This window comes from Bemisia tabaci, chromosome 5, assembly GCF_918797505.1.
Source record: "Bemisia tabaci chromosome 5, PGI_BMITA_v3".
NCBI lineage: Eukaryota > Metazoa > Arthropoda > Insecta > Hemiptera > Aleyrodidae > Bemisia > Bemisia tabaci.
Window position 1 is genome coordinate 55,091,391 of NC_092797.1, and position 27,129 is coordinate 55,118,519.

At 38.9% G+C, this 27,129-nt stretch overlaps 1 protein-coding gene across 10 annotated transcripts in view; it reads left to right on the top strand.

Moving 5' to 3' along the window:
• sei (potassium voltage-gated channel seizure) overlaps positions 1–27,129 on the top strand; it is a 380,532-nt gene that overhangs the window by 125,976 nt on the left and 227,427 nt on the right. For 8 of the 10 annotated variants that reach the window (XM_019055545.2, XM_019055548.2, XM_019055549.2 and 5 more), the window contains exons 4-8: positions 9,947–10,093; positions 13,128–13,278; positions 15,251–15,368; positions 16,684–16,825; positions 21,765–21,836. In XM_019055545.2, coding sequence (XP_018911090.2) covers positions 9,947–10,093; positions 13,128–13,278; positions 15,251–15,368; positions 16,684–16,825; positions 21,765–21,836 — 630 coding nt within the window. Of the gene's footprint in view, positions 1–9,946; positions 10,094–13,127; positions 13,279–15,250; positions 15,382–16,683; positions 16,826–21,764; positions 21,837–27,129 lie in introns of those variants that run through there. The other 2 variants (XM_019055551.2, XM_019055555.2) reach the window with 2 other exon arrangements.

A 27,129-nucleotide genomic window follows, 5' to 3' on the forward strand; every position in this document is an offset into this window, starting at 1 on the left:
CGACCGCCGTATGATCATTCGAGAGTTGCCAAAGTTCCTTGGATAAAAAGTTTAATTTTGCGGAACGTTTCGAATATTTTTCCTTGAAATTTTCCGGAACTTCAGGTGAGATTGCGCGCAATATTATCTGAAAAATTGGAGGGAAAATTTTCTCAAGTTTACCAGGAAATTCGTGTTTCATCATAGGAAATCCGGCAACGTCTGAGGGTTCGTACGGCGTTTTTCCTTAGCACGGCAGCATTAGTGTTGAGGTGTGTATGATCGATATTTCCCCATTTGAAGCTATGGTAAAGAATCGATTATTTCGGAGTTCGTTGTGATAACCCTAACTCTCGATCCTTTTTCATAGGTTTAAATGGCAGATCGATCGATACATCGGAAAGCTCGCCACGCCGATTTTTTTTTTCTTATTTTTTTTTTATTCTTCACAAACTAATGTTACAACCACCTACTAGGTGTAAATTAACTTTTCTTTACAAATAAAGTAACTTAGAAATTGACTAACGTCTAATTTTTGTTTTTAGCTTTAACTTCCATAACCCATACTCGCATGAAATCCAGACTACACTCATACTTCTTAACTGTTACATAGATTAAAGGAAAATAAAGAAATCAAAATAATAAAAATAAATGAGCATGATAAAGATAGTGTGAACATTGTGCAGTGTCATTCTTGTCTTTGCCAGTATACAATGCTATAAAATTAGCCTAATGATCCATCTTTCCGCTATTGAACGTTATTATAAGTTAATACTTAATACATTTAAGAACATCCAGCTTTCCCTAGTACTAAATTTGGATAGAATTACGAAATTAAGCCCAAAAAGGTTACCATCATCCTGCACAATGTTTTAAGAAAAACCTTAATTAAGTAAAAAGTGAGTTACAATTGCTTTCATGAAAAACCTTAATTAAGTAAAAAGTGAGTTACAATTGCTTTCATGAAAAACCTTAATTAAGTAAAAAGTGAGTTACAATTGCTTTCATGCGCCACGCCGATGATACGTATTACTCAAACGAGCTCGCCCAAAGTCGTATTTGAACGTACGATTTTTTTTATCACAGCCGTCGAATCAACGGGTCTCAATTACAGCCTTAGAAATAATTATTTTTCGATGCAACTCAATCCCTTTGCTAACAAGCACGAAATCATTTAACCGTAAATTACTCGAATCGTAACACCGGCATAGAACTGTTCTTTACGAGAAGAAGTGTGATATTCCCAGCCATTTTTAACGAGCAGACTTTTCCTCTTCCAGGAAATGTTTCCGCCCAGTGACAAAGAACGTAAATACATCCAGAGCATTGTTACGTGAAAAGTGCGTACAACTTACGTTCAATCTACATTCTGCTGACAATCGAGGATCTTTTTTCAATTGAAAAAAAAAAGATAACTTAAGTCAGTTATGACGTAAAAATGCCATACTGTCAACCGTGGCGTGACGTTTACATAATGGAGAATTTGCAGGTGTTTGAAATTTGATAAATTCCGCGTCAAAGCGGATGTCACCAGTATGAGCTGAACACGAGGATACGCTTGGTTCATAAATCAAACAATTATTGGGGGAGATACGACAAAATGACCTAATCTGCTAAAATACACGTGTTTAAGTAGGAAATGCCGCCAGATGACGTCACAAGGCGATGCATTTTCTCACTTTCAAATCTATTTTTACACTATTTCCGATGTCAGAACAAAATTATAAAAAATACTGCAAAATCAGCTCTTTAGGCACCTTCAGATGAAGCAATAAAAAATTTGCGTGCAAAGTCTCCATTGTATACATTTTCACGCCAGAATAATGAGGTTGTATGGTATACGCCCTTTGCTATTCTTTGTCATTGAGCACTGCCGACTTTTTAACAGTCTCTGTTTACAACGGATCGAGTCCTCCCGTGACGTCATTTTAGCGTACCTGTGACGTCATTTTGGCGCACCTCCGTCAGAACAAGTGTCCTTTCATGGATCATTAAGAGAGGAGAGCGGGTCGGGCGATTCCGTCCTGGAAACGACCGACAGCGAAATGAGGCTACATCGCCTCGCTTCATCGACAAAAGAGCGCAACGTCGTTCCAGCTCGAGCCCTGAAAACGAGGGAGCCGAACTGACGCCAGGGCTCGACTTGGACTGCAGTTACGCTCTTTTAGCAAACGGTGCGAGGATAATTAATTCTGCGCTCCGCACAGAGAGCCGCATCGAAGTCTGAAACGTCGAATCCGACCGTTGAGTCCGGGCATCCGGATCGGGGCCAAACCAGGGGGTGGCGGGGGAGAGGGAGGGAAGGCGGCGGGAACTGAGGGCAAAATAATGGAGTAAAATAAAAGTAAGAAGAGAAATGAATGAAATGTTCGATGTAAAATAAGTTTTAAAGGTTAAATAATTGATGGGTTTTTCTGTCGGATATGACCTACAACTAAAGCTTCCGTTGCACCGTACCGCGACCTGGCCATCGTTGCCGGATCGTCGCGTTTATTCTCGATTTTTTAAACCGTTCAGGTTTCGCTCTCGGTTATATCTGCGAGGTTTCTCGTATAAGACTGTCAGTGGCATGGCGTGCTTTACGATATATCGATTGATCTGCCATTTAAACCTATGGAAAATGATCGATAAGCAGGGTGTTTACAACGAAAATCTTCATATTTGATTCTTTACTATAGTTTTAGATGAAGGAATATCGATAATCGATCATTCACGCCTTGCCATTGGCTTAGACTAGAGTTTAATTGTTGAGTTTAATATTTTGGATGGTTTTCCAAAGAGGACTTTTATCCTAAAAAGGAGCGCATTAACTGGGAACTGCCCTTGAAGCACCGTTGTATTAAGACAAACTAAAGCAAACACGATGTGGAAATAGAGCAATGGAAAAGATGCGCATTGATGATGCGCGGCGCAGAGATACAACTATTCCTACTCGATGGATGTCTGTGTTGCGTCTGCAAAATTGAAGGCGCGACGGCAAGCGTCAACTCGCGATGTTCCGCTCTATGCAGCTTGCAGCTACTGAGGTGTCGCTTAACGTTGAAAAACGAAACCTGAATTCGTCTCTCTTATCTTCACTTGTGTTGACACTTGATTTTCTCTTTTGCTTCAATTTTATGTCTGATTCTTTTTTTACGATGTATTTCAAAAGCTTGTATGTGTCCATGTTTAAAAATTATACAATTTTAGGACTAAATTTTGCAAAGAGAAACTGCCATTTCTAGCTTATCCATAAAGGCGCCTACCTTTGTATGGAAATTAATGGCATGAATGTTGCTTATGTCACGCGCCGGAGGAAGTAGTTCCATTTTGAAAAATCAGGTCCATTTGAAGTGTATACGAACCTATCTAAGCTACTGCGTTAAAAGCCTATTCAGACCTCTTCTAGTCACAATGAAAACTACATGAGACCTCTCCAAGAAAAAGAACTGTTAGTGGAACGACAATTAATACGACTCTAAGGCCTTAATGGAGGAGCGTCACATCAATATAGAAGTGCCACTCTCTGCGTCTAGTTAAAGTATCCATTCAGCGATACGACCTTTTACACAAACAGGGTTGCCGTCGGCTCAAACTTACCCTCCTTCATGCTTAGGGACACATGGTAGCAATTCCACCAATGTTTTTAAGTCTAGATCTGTATTGAGAATCTAATTAATGATGAGCCTACACTTTCTTTGGCGATTCAGTTTTCCCTCGTTACATCCTTGACATCAAGAAGTTTCTTCCATTTTGTTTGATTCAAGAAAAAGCAGTGGTTTGATTGTATCCCTCGCTAAATTACACACAATGTTATTCGGCTGATTTGACCATACTTAATGTTCTGAAGAACTTTATTTTTGATCGATCAATTTTTTAAGTACATGCCAGCCTGACAAATCGACTATCTGAGCCGAATTTCTTCTAGTGGATTTAGTCAAGTTTTTGACCTAATGCCGACCTCTGTTACAACAGAACGAAATTCCCTCCAGGCGACGGTGCGCCAACATTTGTTTTCATGTTGGCAGCAATGACGACCACATCCAAAGTTCTGGACCCACTCCGAGGTGAGAAAAGTCAATCAAATCCACCGGTGGAAATTCGCCTCTTGTCACAAAATCGCGGCTTTAACAGGTCGGAAAGAGTGTCTTGCCAGGCCAATCAGAAGACTCTGCAATCGCGAAATCATCGAAAAATAAAGGTGATCAGTTGCACGCACAGAGCAACGTTTTAATCATATTCACCTCCGTAAAAGCTCTCGGTTGAAAACACCCCTTACACGCCGAAACAGTTGCCTACCCGGTAAAAATGAAGGCGAAACAAGACGTGCTCCCGAACGAGCAACAGAGCCTGGTCGGAAAAAGAACAGATCTTTAGCATTAAAATAGCCTCGTCCTAACTCCAAATTATGCGCCTCACGTTTTCGGGCGTGTTCGCGGGGGGAGAGGGGACTTCGCTCTCTGAGATGCATCGCGTAGCACTCGCAACAGTCAGTTTAAAACAGATGTTATCCAACAGTAATTTTGTGAAAAATGGGATCCTGAAAAGAAGGGAATTCCGTGCGAGCGCAAGGAAACAATTGCTCGATCTGGACCGGTAAAGGCATAGAAATACGGGTTGATTGCTCCCGCCATCTTCCCTCTTCGTGCTCGCTGAGCGGCCCATAACTCCTGTCCAACGTGGTAGACTGAGTTAGAGACTATACGTCATTCGATATCCGATACACTGGATGGTGGCCGTAAGAAAAAATGGACTGTTTTGATATCGATTGCTTGCCGCGTTTTTTAAGGATAGGACAATATGATGGCAATATACTGATTAACGTAGTACTAAATCAGTATAATTAATAAGCCTAGGACTCACCAGGGATACCTCTTTTAATCGCATCGGATTCAAATAGGAGCAATTACTAAATCTTATCTCAATACCTACCAAATAAATCTGGAATAAATGGCCCAAATTTTTCAATAAGGAACCACTATTTCTGGCTTATTTTGAAAACAACATATATACCATTGGTTTCCTCATTTTATGGAAGAGCCAGATGTGGTTTCTTATTGCAAAATGGTATCCAAATCTGCATACATCACTTTTCTGTTACGTCACATTAGAAATGTCTATCGCACGAAAATCAACTCGGTAGATTTCCAGATACAACCTCTCTGAGAAAATCATTTGATTAAAATTACCATAATAGTGGTTCCGATGGAGCTCTGAATTAATACTGGCTATATTTTTGTTTTTTAAAGTTCAAACAGAGAACTACACAACGCATAAATTTAAACTTTTGTGAGTATATTTTTGATAATCCAGGGTATGTTCACAGAATTTGTATTGGTTTTAAGTAATTTAGCTCTTCTAACAAAACCAAAAAAAAAAAAAATAAAAAAAATAAAATGAAAAAAAATTGAGAGGAGATAAAAATATAATAATACCTAATTAGTTTATCGTTGGAAAATGTGCATAAAGACTGAACAATACGTCAGAAATTAGACAACGAGAGGTACAACTAGGCTAATTCCAATTAATCCGTCCAAATTTTCGTATATCCGTCTAGCCAACGCACTCGCGTGACTATCTTTACTTCTTGGCGATGAGAAAAATTGTAATCGCAAAAGTGCTATAAGTCGAGGTATTAATTATTGGCGGGCTTAACTGTGCAAAACCCGTGCAAGCACTCATTCATTAGAAGAACTATGTAAAGCTCGGCAGTATGCACTTCCAGAGAATTAGGTAAATTGCCAGTTGATACTTCCTTCCTCGAGACGCATTGTATGCCGGCATAAAATAAACACACACCGTTGCCAACTTTACATCCGCCAATATCTGCAAAAAGGCTGCGATTCGTCGAAAAGTGATTGAACTAATTGAATCTATCGAATTTTGATGTTAATTTATCGACGGATCGTTGTTTTTCAGGGATAAACGTAATCTCTGTAATGTCTTCACAGCCGTGACTCGTATTTTTACTTGGAAAGTGTTAAGAACTATTCTGCTCTGCTAAGGAAGAGCGTCGTATGAACATTCGAGAGTTGCCGAATTTCCCGTGGTAAAATATGTATTTACGACAACATTCCTGCATATTTTGCCTTGAAATTTTCAGATATTTTAGATTAAATTGCCTACAAAATTGTCTGAAAATTTTGGAAAATACTATTCACAATTTTCCCAGTAAATTCGGTTTTTATTGGAAGAAACTTGGCAACGTCTGAAGGCTCATACGACGTTCTTCCTTAGCACGGCTGTATTCATTCATCAATTTGTCGTCTCCGAAACGAAGGGACGTAACTACTCTTCAATGTTGCAAAACGACTGTGCGATTCGTGTTCAAAATTATGTTAATTTAGAAGAGAAATTAGTGAATTTTTCAGTTAGAAACGCCCTAATTATAGAGACAATTGACAACCCCCTTAAGAGACAATTTGTGAGTGCAAGTGCATTTTGATTATAAAGCACGTACTGGATTACTAAATTGCCAACCCTGTTTAGTGGTCCATTCTAACCTTGTCAAATGATTCATCGAGTTGAAATTCGGGAAAATCTCAAAATTGAATCACTTTGATTTTCCCCAGCACATGGACAGAATCTCACTCGGTTCAGTCCTGCTAAGGAAAAACACCGTATGAACATTTGGATTTCATTATGCAACTAAGGACCACAATTTCTGGTTCATTTTAGAAACAACACGTATCCCATTAGTTTCCTATGCAGATAAATGCTTTTAATCAGAATAGCAGTCCTTAGTTGCATAATGAAATCCAGTTGATTCTTGTCGCATCTCCTCCGATGGAATGTTTTTTTATGGAAAATTATGAATATTAGTCTTTGAAAATTTGTGTATACTTTAGTAGAGAAAATGACGAATTTGCAGGTGTCTGAAATGTGTTTAATTTCTTGTTTTAGACAGAACTACTGAAAGAACCGAGTACGAGAATCTCATTAGCTTCTGAATTGAACAATTATTGTAGAAGACACGACAAAATAGCCGAGTCTGTTAAAATACAACGAATTTGTTTAAATGGGAAATGCCACCAGATGACGGCACAAAGCGGCCCATTTTCTCAATTTTAAACCTATTTTTCTACATTTTCCCATAGCAGAAAATATGTTTAAAAAAACTATGGCAAATTCAGCTCATTGAGCACTATCAGATGAAGCATAGAATATATTTCGTACTTTTCCATAACGAATGAAATCTCACATAAATGGGAACAAAGTATTCTCAAGTTTTCCAGAAAATATATATCCCATCAACCAGAATTTTACATCTTTTGAATGATACGTCGTTTGTCGAATTTGACTCAGCTCGGGTACTGCAGAAGGTGGATTTGAGTGGGTTGCAAACTTGACAATGCTGTTTGTTTATTTTGTTTCGATGTGAAGCGCTGTTTACACGATCAAAGTAGGGCTCGAGAAAAGCTTAGCGGGCAAATCCACCCGGTTTCGGATCGGTGACTCGCATGCAGAATGCAGAGAAAAAAAGCCAAACTCGATTTGTTAAGAGCCTCTCCTGAGGAGACCCCCGTGAAATGCCAATGACTGAGCGTTATTGAATTCGGATTTCGAGTCTCTCGCGACGGAGTGTATCCTTTTAGAATAAAAATTCATTACGCTCGAAAATCGATCGATGAAAATTCAATGGAACGGAAACCAGTCGATGAAAATTCAATAAAGCCATGCTGTCGTAGTAAGAAAGAACGCCTTATGAGCATTCGATAGTTGCCATATTTCCTGCAGTAAAATTTCCATTTTTGAGGAAAGCTAGGAATATTTTTCCTTTAAATTTTCAGGAATTTTAGGTAAAATTGCGAACGAAATTATCTGAGAATTGGAAGAAACATATTTATAAATCTACCAGGAAATTTGTCCTTTATCAATCGAAGTTTTGCAACGCTTGAAGGTTCATGCGGCGTTTTTCCTTAGTACGACAGAATGCATCCGAGGGTTTTTGACGTATCTCACGCTTCCTCCCTCTTTCTTCTCTGAACATGGACCGAGCTCAAATGGATCGCACTTGGCAGAAAGATACCCATGCGATTACAGAGTTTTTAAAATCGTGCAAATTCTTTGCGCCATCGCTACTAAAGATACAATGTACAAGTATAGTAATACAATTTACGTATGATTGTTTCCCCCTTTAACAATTTTTTGGTAAAAAAAAAACTATTTACTATTCTAGACATTTTTAGATGAAGTAAAGGCAAGGAAGCCGAGACGCCCTAAAATTAAAGTGTATGCAACATTCATATCCCCGGAGCACGATTAGTTGCTTGCTCAGCCGTGACCATCGGTATGACCACGTTTTAAGAAGATGTGTCTTACACATAGGACTATACTTGCTCCATCTTTGAAATGGGTTTCCGAAAACAAAGTAGGATCGAAAATATTGCCGAAGTCGGCGGTGGGTATTCTCGCAAGATGGCATAGCTATTTTTCCTCAATTTATTCAAATCTATCATAAATAATCAATTATAGTAAATAATCAGAAAAGGATAACAATCCGGGAGCGAAAGCCAATCAGAAAAGGATAACATACGTGTCATTCATAAGTCTTTCTACGAATCGCGTTCTGCCTATCAAGGGGCGCTCCGGCGCCCTACCCACTTACAATAGAGAAAAACGAGACCCATAACGCGTGTCATCTTCTCCATGAAAAATGCAGACTCAGCCTTTGTATTCTCATTTCCCTCCCTATATGGATATGTATATACACTCCGCGCGTGAGATCCATGCTAAGATAGTGCAGTGACGTTTCGTATGGAGTCCTACTCCTTCACGTTAAGGAAGAACACCGCATGAGCCTTCAGGCGTTGCCATGTTTCCTTCAATATAAAACGGCTTTACTGGGAAAGTCGTGAATATTTTCCTTCCAATTTTTAATATTTTTTTTTTTCGCAATTTAATCCAAAATATCTGAAAATTTCACAGAAAAATATGCATATCTTTCTTCAAAACTACATATTTTAGCCGAGGAAATTTGGCAACTCTCGAATATTCATACTACGTTCTCCTTCATCATGGCAGTATCTTCCCCTCTCGCTCGGAGCTCTAAAAAAACTGATTTTCACTGTCACCAGTATGTCACCATGAATGAAAAAGCGGGAAATTTCGACGGAGGCCCCCGCTCTGCTCTCTGCAACACAGAATGTTGCGGAGGAAGTGGAAACCCGCCTTTCGACCAACGCAATATTTGACGAAATTCTTGCGCAGTTCGATACAATTTGCCTAGATTTGAAAGAAAGTTTGATCATCTAGTCTTTAATTAAAAATGAGATGACGCAACCGGTAAAAAAAGGGAAAAAGTATGAAAAAAATATTTTTGGTGCCAAAAATATTTGGACCGTGTTTAGCAGAAAGGAACCAAGCCACATCAGCTTTTGCCAAATTTAGCTGAGTAATTTAATTTTCTACAAGAGAACGTTTGCGCGGATTCCTTAGAAAATTTAAAGGAATTTGCTTCGTACTATGCAGAAAATTCACAGGAATTTGCAGAAAAATCCGCACAACCGTTTTCATGTATAAAATCAAATTGCTGAATTAAATTTCGCAATAGCTAATGTGGCTTGGTTCCTTTCTGCCTAACGCCTTTCCGTTCTTCTTGAATCAAGCATGCTGCTACTTCATTCAAACCATTATTTTTGCTTATTCCAAGCATTTCTTTTTCTTATTTCTTTCTCATCTGTTTTTTTCTTCCTCCTCGCTGGTTTTTTTCTTTCCCTCCTCTTTTTCTTCTTCTTTCTCTTCTTCTTCCTTATCTCCTTCTTTCCTTCTTCTCTTTCTCCTCTCTCATCATTTTCCCTTTTTCTTTCAATTTAGGAGACAAAGACCCGAGTTAAATTCCGACGAAAAAGCAAGCGCCTCTCCGCGATGCCTCCTACGCGAAGACCCTCCCGCTTGTTTTTTTAACTGATTCGTTCTCTGTTTTGAATAGTTGTTCCATCTGCTCGGTGACGTGAAAATTGAATTTCCTCTTTGTGTTTTGTTTCAGGGACCAAATTTTTATGCAGACAAGTGATAGCAACCGTAAAATGTGAGGAGGAGGACGTTTGTTTGTACATCATCGATTTCGAGGATCTCTCGGCGCCGCCGCCTGAACCCCCCGAGGACGAGCCCAGCGCTGTCAGGCTTAGTAAATGTAAGCTACTCCTTACTATCATTTTCATACGAATAATTCATAATGACAAACTCATCCAGCAAATTGGCAACATTGTCTTTTCTCCATTTGAACCTATGCAAATGTATCGACTCTTGGAGGAGTCAGGTGTTCCGACAAGAACCGATTATATAGCATAGGTTTAAATGGAGATATCCGGTGTTGTCGAATTCCTGGATCCGCCTTTGTATAAGAGCTACAATATTTTCACGATTATTTTCCTTTCCTCTGAATATAAATTGGAGGCGACAACCCCCGTAATGTCGTGCTGAGGAAGAACGCCGCACAGTGGATCGATTCAATGAGAAAGGTCGAACATAAATTATTTGACTAATACTGCAATTCTTCATGTTGATTCCATCAAATTTTGAAGCAAATTGGTAACATTGTCTTTTCTCAATTTGAACCTATGGAAATGTATCGATTCTGGGAGGAATTAGGTGTTCCGACAAGAATCAATTATTTAGCTTTTGTTTAAATGGAGGAAATCCGGTATTGTCAAATTGCTGAATCCGCCTCTGTAATAGCCACGGTATTTTCACGATGATTTTCTTCTCCTCTGAATATAAATTGGAAAAGACAACCAATGAAAGTGCGCACAACAGTTAACGCGCAATGCTTGAAGTATTCGCACAGTCTTGTAGGCGCTATGGGTTCCGTGCCCATCGCACTGTATTTGGCGCAATGCGTGAAGTATTCGCACAGTCTTGTAGGCGCTACACAGTCCGCGCCGATCGCACTGTATTTGGCGCAATGCGTGAAGTATTTGTCCAGTCTTGTAGGCGCTAACGTGCGTTCCGCGCCGATTGCACTGTGTATGGCGCGATTAGTTAAACTCGCGAAGTTAGCGTTTTTCAACTTGTTACTACCACTTGCCGTGTTACTTGTTACTAGTTCTTCTTCAGCATTGTCGTGCTGAAGAAGAACGCCGCTCAGTGGATCGAGTCAATAGGAAGGTCGAACATACATTTTGTGACTAAAACTGCAATTCTTTATGTTTATTCGATCAAATTTTGTATTCTAAGGGATGCTTTTTGAAGAAATTGTTACAATAGAGCCAATGAAACCACTTTCCAAACCCTAAAGTTTTGGCTACTCGAAATTGTAAGCTTCGAAAGTGCCCACATTTTCTTCGACCCCTTCTATTGACTCATTCCATTGTGCGCCGCGCCGTAGGAGCCCTCAAACGTTGCCATATTACTTTCAATGAGAAACAAAAGGTACCAGGAAATTGTGAATCTATTTTTCCAACATTTTCAAAAAAAAATTCCGCAATAAATTCCGAAACATCTTAAAATTTCAAGGAAAAATATGCACAACTTCCTTCAAAAATACATGTCTAATCCGAGGAACTTCGGTAAATATTGCATGATTATATTAAGGGCCAAGGAACTAAAAAACCGCCTAACTGAAAATTTTGACAACAATGAGTTAGCGACTTTGCCGCATTCTACAATGTATAAAATACGCAATCTGAATTTTTATAGTTTTTTTTTTTTTTCAATTCTGCAGGGTAATGTAGGAAGAAATAGCAAATGTAACCCAAAAATTACAAAAATTGCGAAGTTCTCTCTCCGCTCTGCAAAATTGTCAGTTTGCAGTTATATAGGCAGTTTCGTTCCTTAGGCATGGATGTGACGTTCTTCCTTCGGACGGTAGAATAGCATACCGAAAAGAAACTTTCTTTTAAAAAGATTTTATTTCATTTTTAAGGTACATTTCTTCAAGAAGCGATTACAAGATGCCTACGAGCAATTTTAGAACCTAACTTAGGAATCCTCAGTTCTGTAAAGTCTTGTCTTGGAAAAAATGTCTTTTATTTTATTATTTTATTTACATTGGTGTGTACAAATGTCTCATGTTGTGACTTGACATACTTGTCCATGACCCCCCCCCCCCCCCCCCCAATTTACATCTCAGTTATTATCGTAGAAGCCATCTATAGAATATATGCCTTTCTAACCAGCAAAAATATTCATAAATCCCTTTATTGCATACCGTTGCATGAAAGCAACAAATGGTGTTCGGCTTTATTCGTATGCTGGAGTATTAAATTGAATCAAAACGATACAAAGTTTTTGTGGAGCATTTTAAGTCTGATCTCCTAACTCGAAAAAAATCTCCCTTAACTGACTCTATTGACGAAAAAATACTGTGCAGTGTAGATTTCCTCTCCAAAATCAACGATTAGCTCATGCAACAAAGGGTAAAGCCTTTCAAAAAAGCATTCACTTCCCCATTTGCCGAAACCCTCTCAAGTTCAATGTATTTTACGTATAGGGCCTTGTCTCCACGAGCCGTTTTACGAGATTTGTCCCAGGGAAAAATCCCACTTACGAAGTTGGGAAAAATATTGAGTTAATCAATATTTTTCCCAGTACCAAGTATGGTACTTGTACCCCTAGGACCCACTGAGAGAAGAAGAAGAAGTGAAAACGAATTGTGCGATATTTTATTCATTACTACATTCTACATTGTTAATATTTGTTTAGTTAAAATAATGTGTCTAATTGTCAATTGAGTGCAACTATTATTTTAATCCGGGTTAAATACTCGACTTTAACTAATTCGACCGCGCAAACTAGTCGCAGGACTGTATGAGCCCCGTCCCGTGGAGACGGTAACTGGGAAAAAGCCCAGAAGTTTCATTCCTGCGATTCGAACTTGGGACAAATCCCATGAAAACGTCCCGTGGAGACAAGGCCTAGGTTTAAACATTTTTTGACGTGAAAATATTATTTTTTGTCGAAGTGGGAGGCTCACGTAAGACTGAGCCAAGCGTAACCTCCCCTTGTTAATATCCCGGAAAGCGAGCTGAGATCCCCTGCTCGCTCTCTGAGCGGCTTACGTATCGCTTGAACGGGCCGGAACACGGGGCGCCGTAGGATGGTAGTTGGTAGCAGATCCAATTTAAGCTCCCTTATTGATGGTGTAATCAGGGCTGCGGTCTGAGATCTGCTTTTAATTTCTCAGAGGAGAGGGCGTGAATAATGTATGATTGGTTGCGTGTTGACAGTTGACCGAGCGCGTGCATCTTTTAAGAGGTCCTTCCACCACCGGATGGGCTCACTCAGGGGGAGGGGGTTGCGGCTCTCCAGCTCGCTTTCCCCCTCCCCCGCCGAAGAATCCAAGGAACCACTGGGAGGAATCTCCATGACCGATCAAAGGTTGGTAACTTCGTCTTTTCACACCAACATTCATTCCTAGATTTTGTGGCACACAACGTTAAACTTCGAGAAAACATTCATATTAGAGTACCTGTACAGCGAGAGTACAGACAGATGAGAAACTCCGAAAACCCATCAGGCCTTCACCGATGCCTTCCGCGAATAAAGTTAGGGCCCATAAATACAGCCAACCTATGAATTTCAATTATCACGAGCGATTTACTAATACAATTGTAAGGAACCGTCGTTTATAAAGCACGTAATTGACTTAATTTTTGCATAAAAATCATTATTGCGGAAGAAAGCCTATTTATGTAATTCTTGGCCATCTTGGTTAGAATATTGGAATCTGCAGACTCTGCAGACTAGCAGTGAAATTGTGTGCGTTAGAAGTTGGTTAGAAGAATGGCTGCACTTTTGGGCCCTAAGCCCTCTCCATGAAGCGATCTGTCCATACTCCGCTATGTAGGTACTCTACTTCATATCATTCAAAAATGTGTGTGTGTGCGTGTGTTGCGCACTCGAGAGATACAGCCACAGGGTGTCTACAAGTCCGAAGTTCCCAGAAAGTCCGGAATTGGTACTGCTCGTTTAAGGACCGAAAGGTCTGAAAGTAGAGAAACAGTGCGGCAATTCCGCGAGAAGGTCCGGAATTGTTTCCCTAGTACCAATTATGCAATTACCTGCGCGTTGATTCTTAGAGTAGTATTTACCCACAAGAACGCGATCGTGCAGTTAGTTAATCTTCAAGTCACTAATGAAATTTTGCGTCTACTTCATTTTCTCACGCTTCGAGCGAGAATTTTATATTTTCGCAATTTTTCGACTTTTCTCAAATGACTTATTTAAATATTAATCGACGTATTTCTGTCGCACAGAACTATGTGCAAGTGGGAAAGATGTGGTCCGCTCCGCTCGTTAGTGCTCGGGCCTCAAGAATGAATGGGAAATATTGTGCGCCAGTGACGAAGCCGTCGCCTCATCGCGGCTCCTCGTAGTGGTCATTAACTCATGAGCCCTCTTCACAACGCTCTAGACACATGCCCATGGCTCATGGGTGCCGCATTCAGTTGGCTCACAATTTCGTTTGCTGAATTGGAAAAGCGGGATTTTACATTCTGTCAAACGGAACTATATGTGCAAAGTGTATGAGCCATGGGCATGTGTCAAGAGCGTTGTGAGCAGGGCTCATGAGTTAATGCCCACTACGAGGAGCCGCGACGACGGCTTCGCCACTGGCGCACAATATTTCCCATTCAATCTTATGGCCCGAGCACTAACGAGCACACCCCATGTTTCCCACTTGCACAGAGTTTTGTTTGACAGAAATGCGTCCAATTAAAGAGATCAACGTGAGATCATGGTTTTCAACGTGTTTTATACGGTCGTTTTCAATTCGCCTTCAGCTGCGTCCGCAGCAATTGTTGTTATGAATATGTTGTGCGTGCTGATTTCAGCTCATTACATACTTGACTCTTCGAAGGCGTTTAATGTGCGAAAGTAGAGCACCCTGTCAGAGAACAACAGAATTGAGATTGAACGAATCGATTAATCCCTATTTCGTTTGTTCTCCGACAGATTGCGCCACTTGTGCACAAAAAACGCCTTCAGAGAGTCGAGTATGTAATGCGCTGAAATCAGCACGCACAACATATTCGTAACAACAATTGCTGCAGACGCAGCGGAAGGTGAATTGTTCATTTAAAAAAAAAAGAGTATGATAGGAATAGTCTGCATGTAACGAAAGCGTCTGTATTCGATCGAAATGAATCGAACGAAGAATGAAAAGGAGAACCGATCCACACAGATTCCATGAACAAATAAATAAAAAAGCTGATCAAAAAAAGATTTTCCTCTTATTTTCTTTTTAAGAACGGATTTCCCACCACAGATTCCTGGATTTATTTTAATTTATTTGTGAGAAAAAAATTCGTGAATATTGAAATTTGATTGCATTTTCTTCTGGGAGCAGCGGTCTGGAGACGAGGCTGGAGCAAGAGCGATCTAGTGTAGCCGGAAATGAGGAAGCGGCAGAAGCAGGACCGAACCATGTGCCTACACCAACAGTGCCCGTTACCTCTCAAGAAGGGGTGCGTCTACTTGGTATTATTTACCTTTTATCATTTGCTTTTTATTCACATTATCCACGAGCGAGGAGCATTCACGGAAATATGAAATTGCTGATTTAATAATTTTTAGTTTAAAAAATTGTCCGAAAAGTTTTAATGTAGATTTTACACTAAAAAAGTGCTAATTCAACCACCCCCGTATTTGAATTAGCTTTTTAATGTTGGAGGGTTTCATGCTGGGGAGGTCACAGAAGGGCGCCTAATTAACGGGGCTTGAGGACACGCCTCCTGTGTGAGTGGGAGGGGGAGGATTCTTCAGGAAAATGTTGAAATTGGGACGTCTTGGAAAAAATTTTTAGCTCATAAAACTGAAATATCATTGGGAAAGAATTAAAAAATATCAGAAATATCACGCAGTTATTTTGCGAAATTACACCTTTAAAGGGGCTAAGTACAATGCGGGGGAAACAAGCTCTTTTAAATCCATCCGTGCCTAATACTAACAAAAACGCTCTCACGAACTTCTGCTCGGATCAACGGGCAACGATTTTCAAACTTTTCTGCTATGGGCCTTTGAAGAAGTCAACGACAAGGAGAAAATATATAAAAATATGATGATACAAAATAAGCATACAAACGATCCAAAATGACGCGTTGTAAAGTAAGCATTCAGACGGTAAAATTCTCTTCAAGGGAAAGTTTTGTGTGTATGAGATGAAAAGAATCAACCATCCAAACTTTTTGATATGATTTCGATTCCAAACTGTGCCTTGGGAGAAAAATGTTCGATCATAATGTATCGCAGCTTAATTTTTAACAACATCCTTAGTTCTTGATTTATTTAATTTTGTTTTTGGTTGTAGTAAATATACTCTCGGTTCATTTATTCGAAATCTCTCTTCACTTTGGTTGCATGATATTGACTTTTTAACTACGTTTTATGAAAAAAGAGGTAAAAAATAAGAATGAAATGAATATGTTGATGTTGTGTACTAATCAGCTGCTGAGTTTGAGCCAGCTTTAACCATGCTGTGTCATGCACCAAGCAAATTGATGATATACACCTATTCTTTGTACATTACTATCTGTAATATTTGTACATCACCATTAGTCCGTGTGCAGCACCAACTGGGTTCGTCAGTTTAAAATCAGTTGTCTGTCGGCATATAATACCGCCTCTTTTTTCCGTCATGACGAAATTCGATACGGGTAAGATCAAAGCTGCATACATGCACTATTTAATGTTTCATGAGTATCCATTAGTTTCAATGTTTATAGGGACGTTAACGTTTAAATTCGTCAAATTATTATAATCCGTCAATTATTCAATTTCCAGGGACAGGAATCAGGTGACTCCGATAGGAAGAATAGTTATGGACTTCACACGACGTCTTTAGATACTATCCACAAGAAATCTCCCGTTACGGACACCGGTCAGCTGAATAAACTCCACTCTAGAGCAGCCACAGTTAGTGTTTGTAAGTATTGTTGGGTGTGATTCCGTTATACAATTCCTTCAACGGGTTCTGTCACCGATTTTGTGTAAAATATACTCCTAAACTAGAAAAGACTTTACAAATCGTGATGGAATGGAGGGATCCCCCTGTGCTGTATCAGAGCCTCTCTCTACGTTCAGTTGAACTTACATATGCAGGCCTCTCATTTTGTTAAAGGACCTCAAGTATTAAAGCAGCAATATACAACCCAGTTATTTCAGCAATGCTCAATTTTCACAAAATCGGCCCTACAAAGAAGCGAACCAATGTTTTCCAGACTCATGCGACTCTTTTCTAAGACGAGCTTAATTCAGGAACTTTTCCTGATGGATAGTCATAGTAGGAGGTTGTGCCAAATTTCAGCTATCTACGACCTCCTCTTCGCTCACAGTGAACTTCTTTCCTAGAGCTGCTTGCAAATTTTGTCCATTTTGGAGACGCTTTTTCAAAAGGCTGTTTCAAAATGTAATATTTTTTTCTTAAAAAAAGAGAAAAGTCTTGAATTAGTTTTTCAGCTTCCAGGAAAACAATTCGGTCGGTCGATCGATCAATCAATAATTTCTAGATTTTACGATATTTCTGTAGTACGTCACAAGTATCTTATCATGTAGTAGTATATAAGGTATTTTTACACAAAATTTACCAAAGACTACTTCTAAATAACTTCGGAAATCCTTCCCGAGTAAATATCGCTACTTGTTGCTCCTTTCGGATTGCGAAATTTCTCGAGACTTCAGAACTTTTAAAGCTATTTCAGAGTGAATCTTCATAATCTTCATATCTTCAATCTTGATATCTAACTTCATACGGCGTGATGTGATGCTCGGATATTTTTATAACAAGTCCCGAAATCCAGAAATAATTTGACGTATTTCTGCCAAGTGGAACTGTGTGCATTAGGACATGAGCCCTGAGACCCATAAGAAAAGATGCATAACAGGGATCACGTCTTGATACAGGTTCCGTTTGGCAGAAATTGTCCAATTATCGATCGACAATCGAATCGTTCTCCCAATAAGGGCGAAGATCTAAAGCTCCAAGATCCACCTTACAGAACCGCAAAAGAAGTTTAAATTTCGGTCAAACTCGAAAGCAGACTCAAAACTAGATCGATATCCTCAAGGCAATTATTTCTGTGGGTCAAAGTCAGGACGGGATCAACTAACTCGAAACTAACACAATATGAAAGTAAAGCAAGTGAAAATACGCGCGTTGATGCCGGCGCAGAGATACAACTATTCGTGCTTGATGGATGTCCGTGTTGCATCTTCAGAATTGAAGGCGCGATGGTCCGAAGCATGAAATCGCAATGTACCGTTCTATGCTGCCAATGAAGTGTCGCTCAGATTCGGGATCAGAGTTATGAGCGAGGCCCAATTACGTCTCTCCTATCCTCGGCTGTGTTTGCACTTGATTTTTTTTTCGATTTTTTTTTTTAGATGTACCTAAGTAACACATTAATTTGCAACTGATCCCGAAGAGATCGATTAAGAGAACCGAAAAGAAACCTTTGCAGAAGTTTAGGGCGGGCACTACCGTTGGTTTTTCGTTGGAAAAATAGTGGGAGTTGGTTATTCCTGTCCATTGTTGACCCTAAGAAAAATTGCTTGGAAAAATTGACTTATGAATCAGAGTAGAAAAAAAGGCTAAAAAATCCTCTTTTTTGGCATCAGAGTTCTATCTTTCATCGTCCAACAGTTATTCCCAAATCCCCTACTCTACATGAATAAAGCGTTCAAATTATTAAGAATTTTTGTAGGTGAAAATAACGCCCTAAAGATACCTATTGAGAAAATTTTCAGTAGTCAAATCTTGGGTAAAAGTGCAGTATATGCTAATAGGAGGTAGAAAGACAGCTGAAATTTGGCAAAGTTAGTTTGAACCCCATCTCATTTTGACAACCTGACAGGAAAAGCTCATAATGCTAAACCGTGGAAAACAGCCGAATGAGTTTTGAAACTTTTGAATGTACCCTTGTGCCTCGAATGCTGAATTTGAATGCATGTGGGAAAGGACTCACCGATGAAACACGTGTTGCACTTTCATCATAAACCAACTTTAAAAGTTTTTCAGAGATTGGAAATTGTTTTAGAACAAGCTAGTGGCGTAATTGCGTTGGTATTTTCAGTTAAATTATTGATTAAAACTGGTGACTTTTGCATGTGCCTGATGTGAGGGAATTAAAAAAATTGATTCTAGAAAGATGTGATCCCTGCTCCAGTCTCGTTTCAAGATTGAAAACTCTGTACCAACAGTGACCGTCCACGAAAAAAGGGGCCTTGGTCGCAAAAATCTCAAAATTGAATGTTCCAGCACTCTAAAAAGTTTCTCAAGAATGTTTCAAAGTATCAAACCGAACCAGACTCGTGACACTCCGAAAATAGCTGTTTAAAGAACGAAGTTTTGAATAGAACATCATTAAATATTGCACTAACTCATTGTCATTCATTAAATAGCTCCTTCCTCAGGAGACCCCATTTGGTTCAAATTTTGATCAAGGGAGGCTTACGGAAGCCCTCAGATGAGCAACATAAGAGGGACAGTTTTTGCCAGCCTCGAGCAAAATTCGGAAAGATAACCTTGGAAATGGATTTTTGCACAGAGTCAAAATGAATATCCACTGGAAAATGTACAAAATACGGAGGAAAAAATTGTATGGTTTTGACAAACTTTAGGGCAGGTGCGAAACTACCTTGAAAGCTATAGGAATCGCAATATATTTTCTCTCGTAGTTTGAATAGTTCGCACAGGTAAATCATTGCAATCCCATCGCAGAACACATTTCCAAAGTTGCACTGCTGAATTGTACTTGAGGTTGGCAAGGATTGTCCTTTCTGTGATGTGATACTGGTCTAAACCTCCCAGAAACACAATGGAAACCACATGTGTCCTCCTGAGATTAGAATTTGTTTAAGGAACGACCTTAAATTCGACCTGAAGGTTTTATCTCTTATATTCAGGGCTATTTTTGGATGCAACTGGACTACGTTTAGCAGAAAGGAACCAAGCCACATCAGCTATTGTCAAATGTAACTGGACGATTTATTTTTTGACAAGAGAACGTTTGTGCGGATTCCTTTGAAAATGTCAAGGAATTCAATTCGTGCTTTGCAAATTTTTACTGAAATTTGCCTGAAAATTCGCACAACCGCTTTCGTGCAGAAAATTAAATTGCCCAATTAAATTTAGCTATATTTGATGTGGCTTGGCTTATTTCTGCTTAAAGCGGTCCACTTTCACCCTCTTTTGGCACATTGATGACTTGGACCGCTCAGATGTTAACTGTTTGACATTGTAAGAGCAAGTTTTCCGTTAAAAGTTTAATGCAATGATCTACAAAGAAGAAAAAGTGCGCTCTGGAAAAATTTGATTTTTCGCACCAGGGTCCTTTTATTGTGGAAGGTAATTGCTTACTAACACTGGCGATTAATTAAGACTGTAAATCATAAATTGAAGACATTGGCCTCCTCGTGGTTTAAAAAGTAAAGAAAAATCGCGTTTGAGAGAATTTGCGATTAGAGCGGGTGTATCTTGTTAGGAAGTTTCGCCTCATAAGTGTGGTTAAGTGCTTTCGTAAACGTGAATAGTTTTGAGGACTAAGTTTCAATTGAAGCATGGCGCGAAGGAAGCTGCATTTTCAAGGGTGCGCCAAGAGGCTGAGCACTTCTCGTCAAACCTTTTATCCTTCCCTTGTACATTTAATTAAACAAACTTCAAAAGAGAGGAAATGCTTCCAGCTAAACTTATCAACTTAATTTAGGAGGACAAAAAATTTGACTCAGAATAATTTTTATCGCACACAAGGTTAGGCACTTAGTGAAAGGTAGATTGCACAATAATTGTGTAAAAAGAGGGGACGTATTTTCAGTCTTCCCCAGCAAATCGTGAAAATCGGAAACATATCGAAACCGATTCTCACGACCCTTTCCTAAAAATCATTTTCTAGGTTGTGTTTTTAAAAGAAAGTTTTCTATTCATTTAATACAATGAGAAAAATCACTTGAATTTAGTGTCAAGATTATTTATCTCGAGTTGAGAATAAAGTCACTTGAATCGAGCAGGTTTCTGCTCAGAATACGCGATTTTCTTCTTAGATCAAGAGAAAATTCTTCTCGGTGGTAAATTCTAGAATTTTTTTGCCTCAATAAAATTGCTTCTTGTTTCAGTGAAAAACTATTTTATGAAAAAATATTTCCGGCTTTTTAAAGAGCTATAGTTATTTTCTTGTGAGTGAATTTTCTAGTTACTCAGAATTTTCCAATCGATCATCTCCAAAGTTCGACATTTTTGCACATTATTTGAGTAATTTTCTAACTTTTACTCCTCTATCGATGGCTAAATTTGGGAAATGCGTAGGTCTGATCGCAACGTTGTAAATTTTCGCTCGAGTTTTATTTATTTAAAAAAATTGACCCACAGTTTTTCTTGAATTTTTTAGTAAACTTCCTTCAGGGGCTGTGTCTCATTCAAACATTCTCACAAAAAATTCCAAGGATGTATGAATCGCATTTGGCAAAAAGGAACCAGCGCGATTACAGTGTTTCCAAAACGGCGCAACTTCTTATTTTTTAAAAATACTCCATTTATGGACAGTGTTTAAATTTACACAATTATTTTCCTTTAAAATTGACAATTTTTTGGTGGGGAGCAATACAAAGTTTGCTGTTCCGGGAATTTTTTTAGATAATCATGACGAAGTAAAATTTTTATTACACTGTAAATTCTGCTGGTTCTTTTTTGCTAAATGCTATACATATTTTTGTTGGGTTTATTTTTGAAATTTTGAAACGTTGCGGTACGCGTTTTGAAACGATACGCATTTGTCGACTTTAGCCGTGGATATATTCTATGATGTTCATCGGAGCATAATTATCTATTGAGCACCTTTTTCTTGACTTCTGATGGGTTATTTTTCCTACAGTAACGTTCTCCTCTACTACCGAGACGGTGGTGCAAAATCCGAGATCGCATACACTCGATAACATATCAGAAGGTATGGGACGCCCAGTCCGAGGACTTTGCAAATCATTCAGCTGTAGCCGGCTTTCGTAATTTCGCAGTTACTGCTTCGTAGAATTGCCCGGCACGGCTCTCAGCCACGTTATAAACCGCTTTGAGTAGAATCCATCACATTCCTGTACAACATCAACAAGATCCACCACGACCAGAGACAGTACATTTTAGGGACCTTGCACGGACAATATATTTGATCGCATTTTGCAAAAAGGAACCACAAGCATTCCAATGTCGCCAAGATTTCGCAACATTTTTTTACCTTGCAAATATAAACTGATCATCTATACCAGTTTTATCTTGACTCCCAACAAACTATTGATTCAATACGAAAATTACCATAGTAGATTTGATTTTTTGCAAGGTTTCAGTAATTTTATTGCAAGGAATGTCTTGGCTCCTATTTTTGCAAAATGCAATCCAATTTAAGCAACCTAATCAGGTGAGGCAAAAGTTAAAGTCGCAGGTCAAACGCTACTTTTAGCCCGATGATAATTCATTAGCAACTTACAATTCACTAAATTCGCCAAATTCGTTACCTTTCAGCCAAATTATTACAAACGCCTTGCGACGTTTTAAAATTTCGCCGCCATTTTATGTTTTTAAAACGAAATTGTTCAACGAATCTATCGGAGAATTTCCTTGAATTTTCTTCGTGCTGCCGATAAAATTTTAGTGAAATTTTGAAACAGGTTCATCCAAAAGTTTCTCTGTAAAAGAATCAAATGGCGGGTTAAACTTTGAAACGTCTCATGGTACGTGTGATACTTCGGACGTAAGGTGACGAATGATGACCGATGAATGACGGGCTGAAATCTTCGTTAAAGGAGTTCTTGCGAATAGGATTAAGATTACTAAACCAATGGGCCTGTTTCAAACTTCAGCTAGAGCAAATAGAAGGGTTACTTCTTGAAGAAAATGGCTCAAAAATCTGTGTAAAAAAATATGCGTTTGTTTAAGCTTCCTGATTTAAAAACGATACCACGGCACAGGTGAACATTTCGTAAGAGGAGTTGTTCCATCAAAACTTTTCGCACTAGGATGCTACGCAATATACAATATGGCCGACGCCAACCCGCCAAATCACACGTGACAAAACGTGATTTTATCAACCGGCGCGATTATACATTTTTTAAAAAATCATATTTCTGATGCAGATTCTGAAGTTATGAGTGTATTTCAGACTTTCTCTATGTGCTCATCGTGATTTTTGAGCTATTGCGACTTTGAGTGTTGACTTCCGTAGGTACCTTGAACACTATCACGGAGAAAAAACTTCCGCTGAAAGGGCTGAGCTTCAGTTCATGTGGAAGGCTGAAGTTCTCAGTCCTAGGAACCAAATTTCATTTCATGTAACGGGAGGGTTTGTACGGCTACCAAAAACTTCGTTTACCCAAACCTCAGTTCGGTCCATTTAGCTGAAGACTTCAGCTCCCTGGACCACAAACTGTAGTATTTCATACGAACGGAAAATAGCATGGTGGAGTATCTAAAATATATTGTCTCTGAATACGACGATGGAATTTTAACTGAATTACATTATGTGAAAAAGAACCCAAGTTTGCTGGAGAAAAAGAGGTCTGTGTGGGGAGATTTGGTGGGTTTGGTATTCGAAAGGTTTTCCTCTATGCATTGTCATGGAGTCAGCATGTTTTTCATCGTAGTTCATTCGCGGAAACTGAGCATGGTAAGTGAACACGGAGACATTCTTTTCCAAGAGAAACTGAATGAATCAGACTCTCAACTGGACCGCGTTAAGCAGAAAGTCGCCAAGCCACATCAGCTATCGCCAAATTTGATTGGGCAATCTAAGTTTTTACATGAAAACAATTGTGAGTGCAAATTTCAGTGAATTTTGTGCACGGTACGCGGCAAATTCCTTAAACTTTTTAAATAAATCCTCACAAACGACCTCTTGTGAAAAATTAAATTGCCCAGTTAAATTTGGCAATAGCTGATATAACTGTGTTCCTTTCTGCTAAACGCGGTCCAACTAGCCTCCTAACGATTGATAAAATTGCCTGCTTTTGTGATCCCACAATTTACACCGAGAAATTCAGAAAATTTGTACTAAATTTTGCAATGTGGAATGCAGTCCATTTGTAGGGTGTGAAAAATGTGAAATTAAGGCACAGAAACACTATTTCTCGCTTATTTTAGAAACAACATATGTCTCATCAATTTCCTCATGCAGATAGTTGATTTCTTGATACCCTCTTGTTGGGCGTCAAGTGACGGGTTCGATAATCGATGGTAATCGATGGTTTTTCTTTTTTCTGCCAGCCAAATTATAAGAAAACTTAAAGGATCATTGTCGAATTGTTCTCCTTTAAAAAATAAATCAGGAGTGGAGATTTTAATACATCGCAAACCGGTCGGGAGTTTCAACTTCAGAATGCGTTTGATAAACAAGCACTTGTTCGGCAAACTTGTTGTGAACATTTCATTGTTAGACGGCTAACAAAGAAACAACAAGTGATGACAACAAGTGTCAACAACATGTTGATGAAGTACACATTATCGCAGGATTATAGTAATAGCAGGTAAAAATTTGTCTTCAGATGAATGTGGAGGCAACCTAAAGTTTCCGAAATCTAGCTCTGCAGCCGAGTTTACAAATGCACAGTATTTAACCGTCATCTTCATTCATATTAGAGTTTCTTTTTCTTTTTCTTATGACGACCGGCATTGGCTCCGATAAATTCAAGTGCTAAGAATTTGCAGCAATATAAGCTCGAAGTCATTCGATGTCAAATCCTGATTTCGGAAACTTCCGGATCAACGGCGGTCCCCTCAAGTTAGCAACGCCGTGTTCCCTACATTTGAATCCATTATATATAATCGATTTTAGATGTGAAGCAGCTTGCGTTGACAGATGCTAATTGTTTAACACCGGCACATTAAAATTCAAGGAACTCAGTGTCGCCAAATTTGACTCCATTCCGGTGTGGGAACCACTTTTTTGGCTAATCTGAAAAAACACTTATCTGCATGAGGAATATCGTGGCACATTATTGTTACCTTCCGGTCAAAGTATCACAAGCACCATGCGACGTTTTAAAATTTCCGCCGCAATTTTATCTTTTTTACGGAGACATTTTTCCAACACAGCTGTCCGAAAATGTTACTGAATTTTCTTTGTACTGCCGATAAAATTCAGTGAAATTTTCAAACAGATTCAACCAACAATTTCTTTCTAAATAAATAAAATGGCGGCGAAAATTTTGAAACTTCGCATGGCGCTTGTGATAGGAAGGTGACGATTTGTACGTTCTAAAAATATTCAGGAATAGTATTTCTTGTTCGCAAAATGTAGTCCGATTCCGAGAATCGTCTCTGCTCTAGTTTCACCAGTTTTCGTCGAGTGGCTCTTGGAAGAGGATTCCAGTGTGTCACTTACCTAAAGTATGATGGATCCACAAACAAAACGGGATGAGCGCGTCTAAGCTCCAAGCAAACGGGAGCTTCACTCTCGAGGTTCCAGTGCTCGTCTCTTCCTGGCCGTTGAGCAACGCACACAGTAATCTATCTTACAAACACAACACAGTCTGATTACACTCCTGGATAAACCGCTTAGTTGTTAAACAGTCAAAAGGGGAGTGAGAAAAAGTAAGAATAAATATAAAGAATACCTGAGAGTCAACTCGTCACCTTCCGGCAAAAGTATCACAAGCGCCATGCGACGTTTCAAAATTTCCGTCGCCATTTTATTTTTTAACAGACCTATCATTGGTTGCATCTTTTTGAAAATTCCACTGAATTTTATCGGCAGCACAAAGTAAATTCAGTAAAATTTTCAACCAACAATTTATCTGTGAAGAATAAAATGGCGGGAGAAAGATTTAAACCTCGCATGGCGCTTCTGATACTTTGGCCGGAAGGTGACGGAATATTGTGTCACAGCTAAAAATTTAGGAAATCTACACTGAGAGTCGGAAAACTAATATAATTTATTTTTGGCGAAGAAAACTTAAATAAGACGCATTGATTCTTGGAGTTTTTCCAGAATCCTCTGTGAAAATTCCACAGATTAGTTTTCATAAGTTTTTTTTAAAGCAAAATAGGTACCTAAGTCAACGCCGGTAATTTTGAAATGAAAACATCGAAATACTGAATTTCAAACTTTTACCGTCGAAGTGTCTTATTGTCCCTGAATAGATCCATTGACTTCGGATGGATATCAACACAAGATTCACTGTGTGCAAATGAGCGTATTCCTGCCAAACGGGACAATTTGCATTAAGACATGAGCCCTGAGATTGACCAAAAAAAAAAAAAAAAAAAATGAGCCCTGAGACCCACAAAAATATTTGCACAACAGGGCTCTCGTAATCATGCACATAGTTCCGTTTGGCAGTAATCCGTCCAAATATGAATGCAAGCATGCGGTTACAAAAAATAACAGGCTACTCCGATGTCGGGAGTATCTAACTCAGGTGAAACAGCTAAGGAGGCATGACATATATCTATCAAAACCCATGTCTTTTGGTGCAAATATCACCACTGAAACAAGAGTCAGCGCAATTATGATTATTATTCTTCCTCGATTTCCGTCCTTGAACTGCCTTTATGGCACTGTAAGGAATATTTGGCAAGAATAAACTAAGTACTACAAATACTTTCAGTACCTGCACTTTTAAGTCGACATGGAGCAAAAAATCTCGGGTGCTTTCAGAGTGAACTTGTCAGAAAAATTTCCGTGCAGTTCCATTTTTCTTGAAACGACCGATTTTCAATGGGAATAAACCTAACTATATCAGACGTTGCCAAATTCGTTCTGGTGCTTTATTTTTAAACAAAAACTGAGCAACACTGAAACTTGAAATTTTTTAAGTTACTTCTTGATAATCTAGGGTGAATTCGCCGACAGCTCTAAAACGTTAATTAGTGGACTGCGTTTAGGAGAGAGGAACGAAGCCATATCAGCTATTGCCAAATTTAACTGGAGAATTTAAATGTTTTATAAGAAAACATTTTGCGGATTCCTTTGAAAATTTTAAGGAATTTGCTTCGTATTATGCAGCAAATGTACTGAAATTTGCACAGTAATCCGCACTCCCGTTTTCATGTAAAAAATAGATTACTTTATTAAATTTAACAATAGCTGATGTGGCTTCGTTCCTTTCTGCTTAGCTCGGTCCAAGTAATTTGATTCTTTGCTAAAAAGATAAAACATGAGAGAAAACAAGGCAACGTGGAATGCAGTCAGGGCGATTCCAATTAAATCCGCCCAATAATATCCGCCTCTTATACATAGTACCAACTTTTATTTG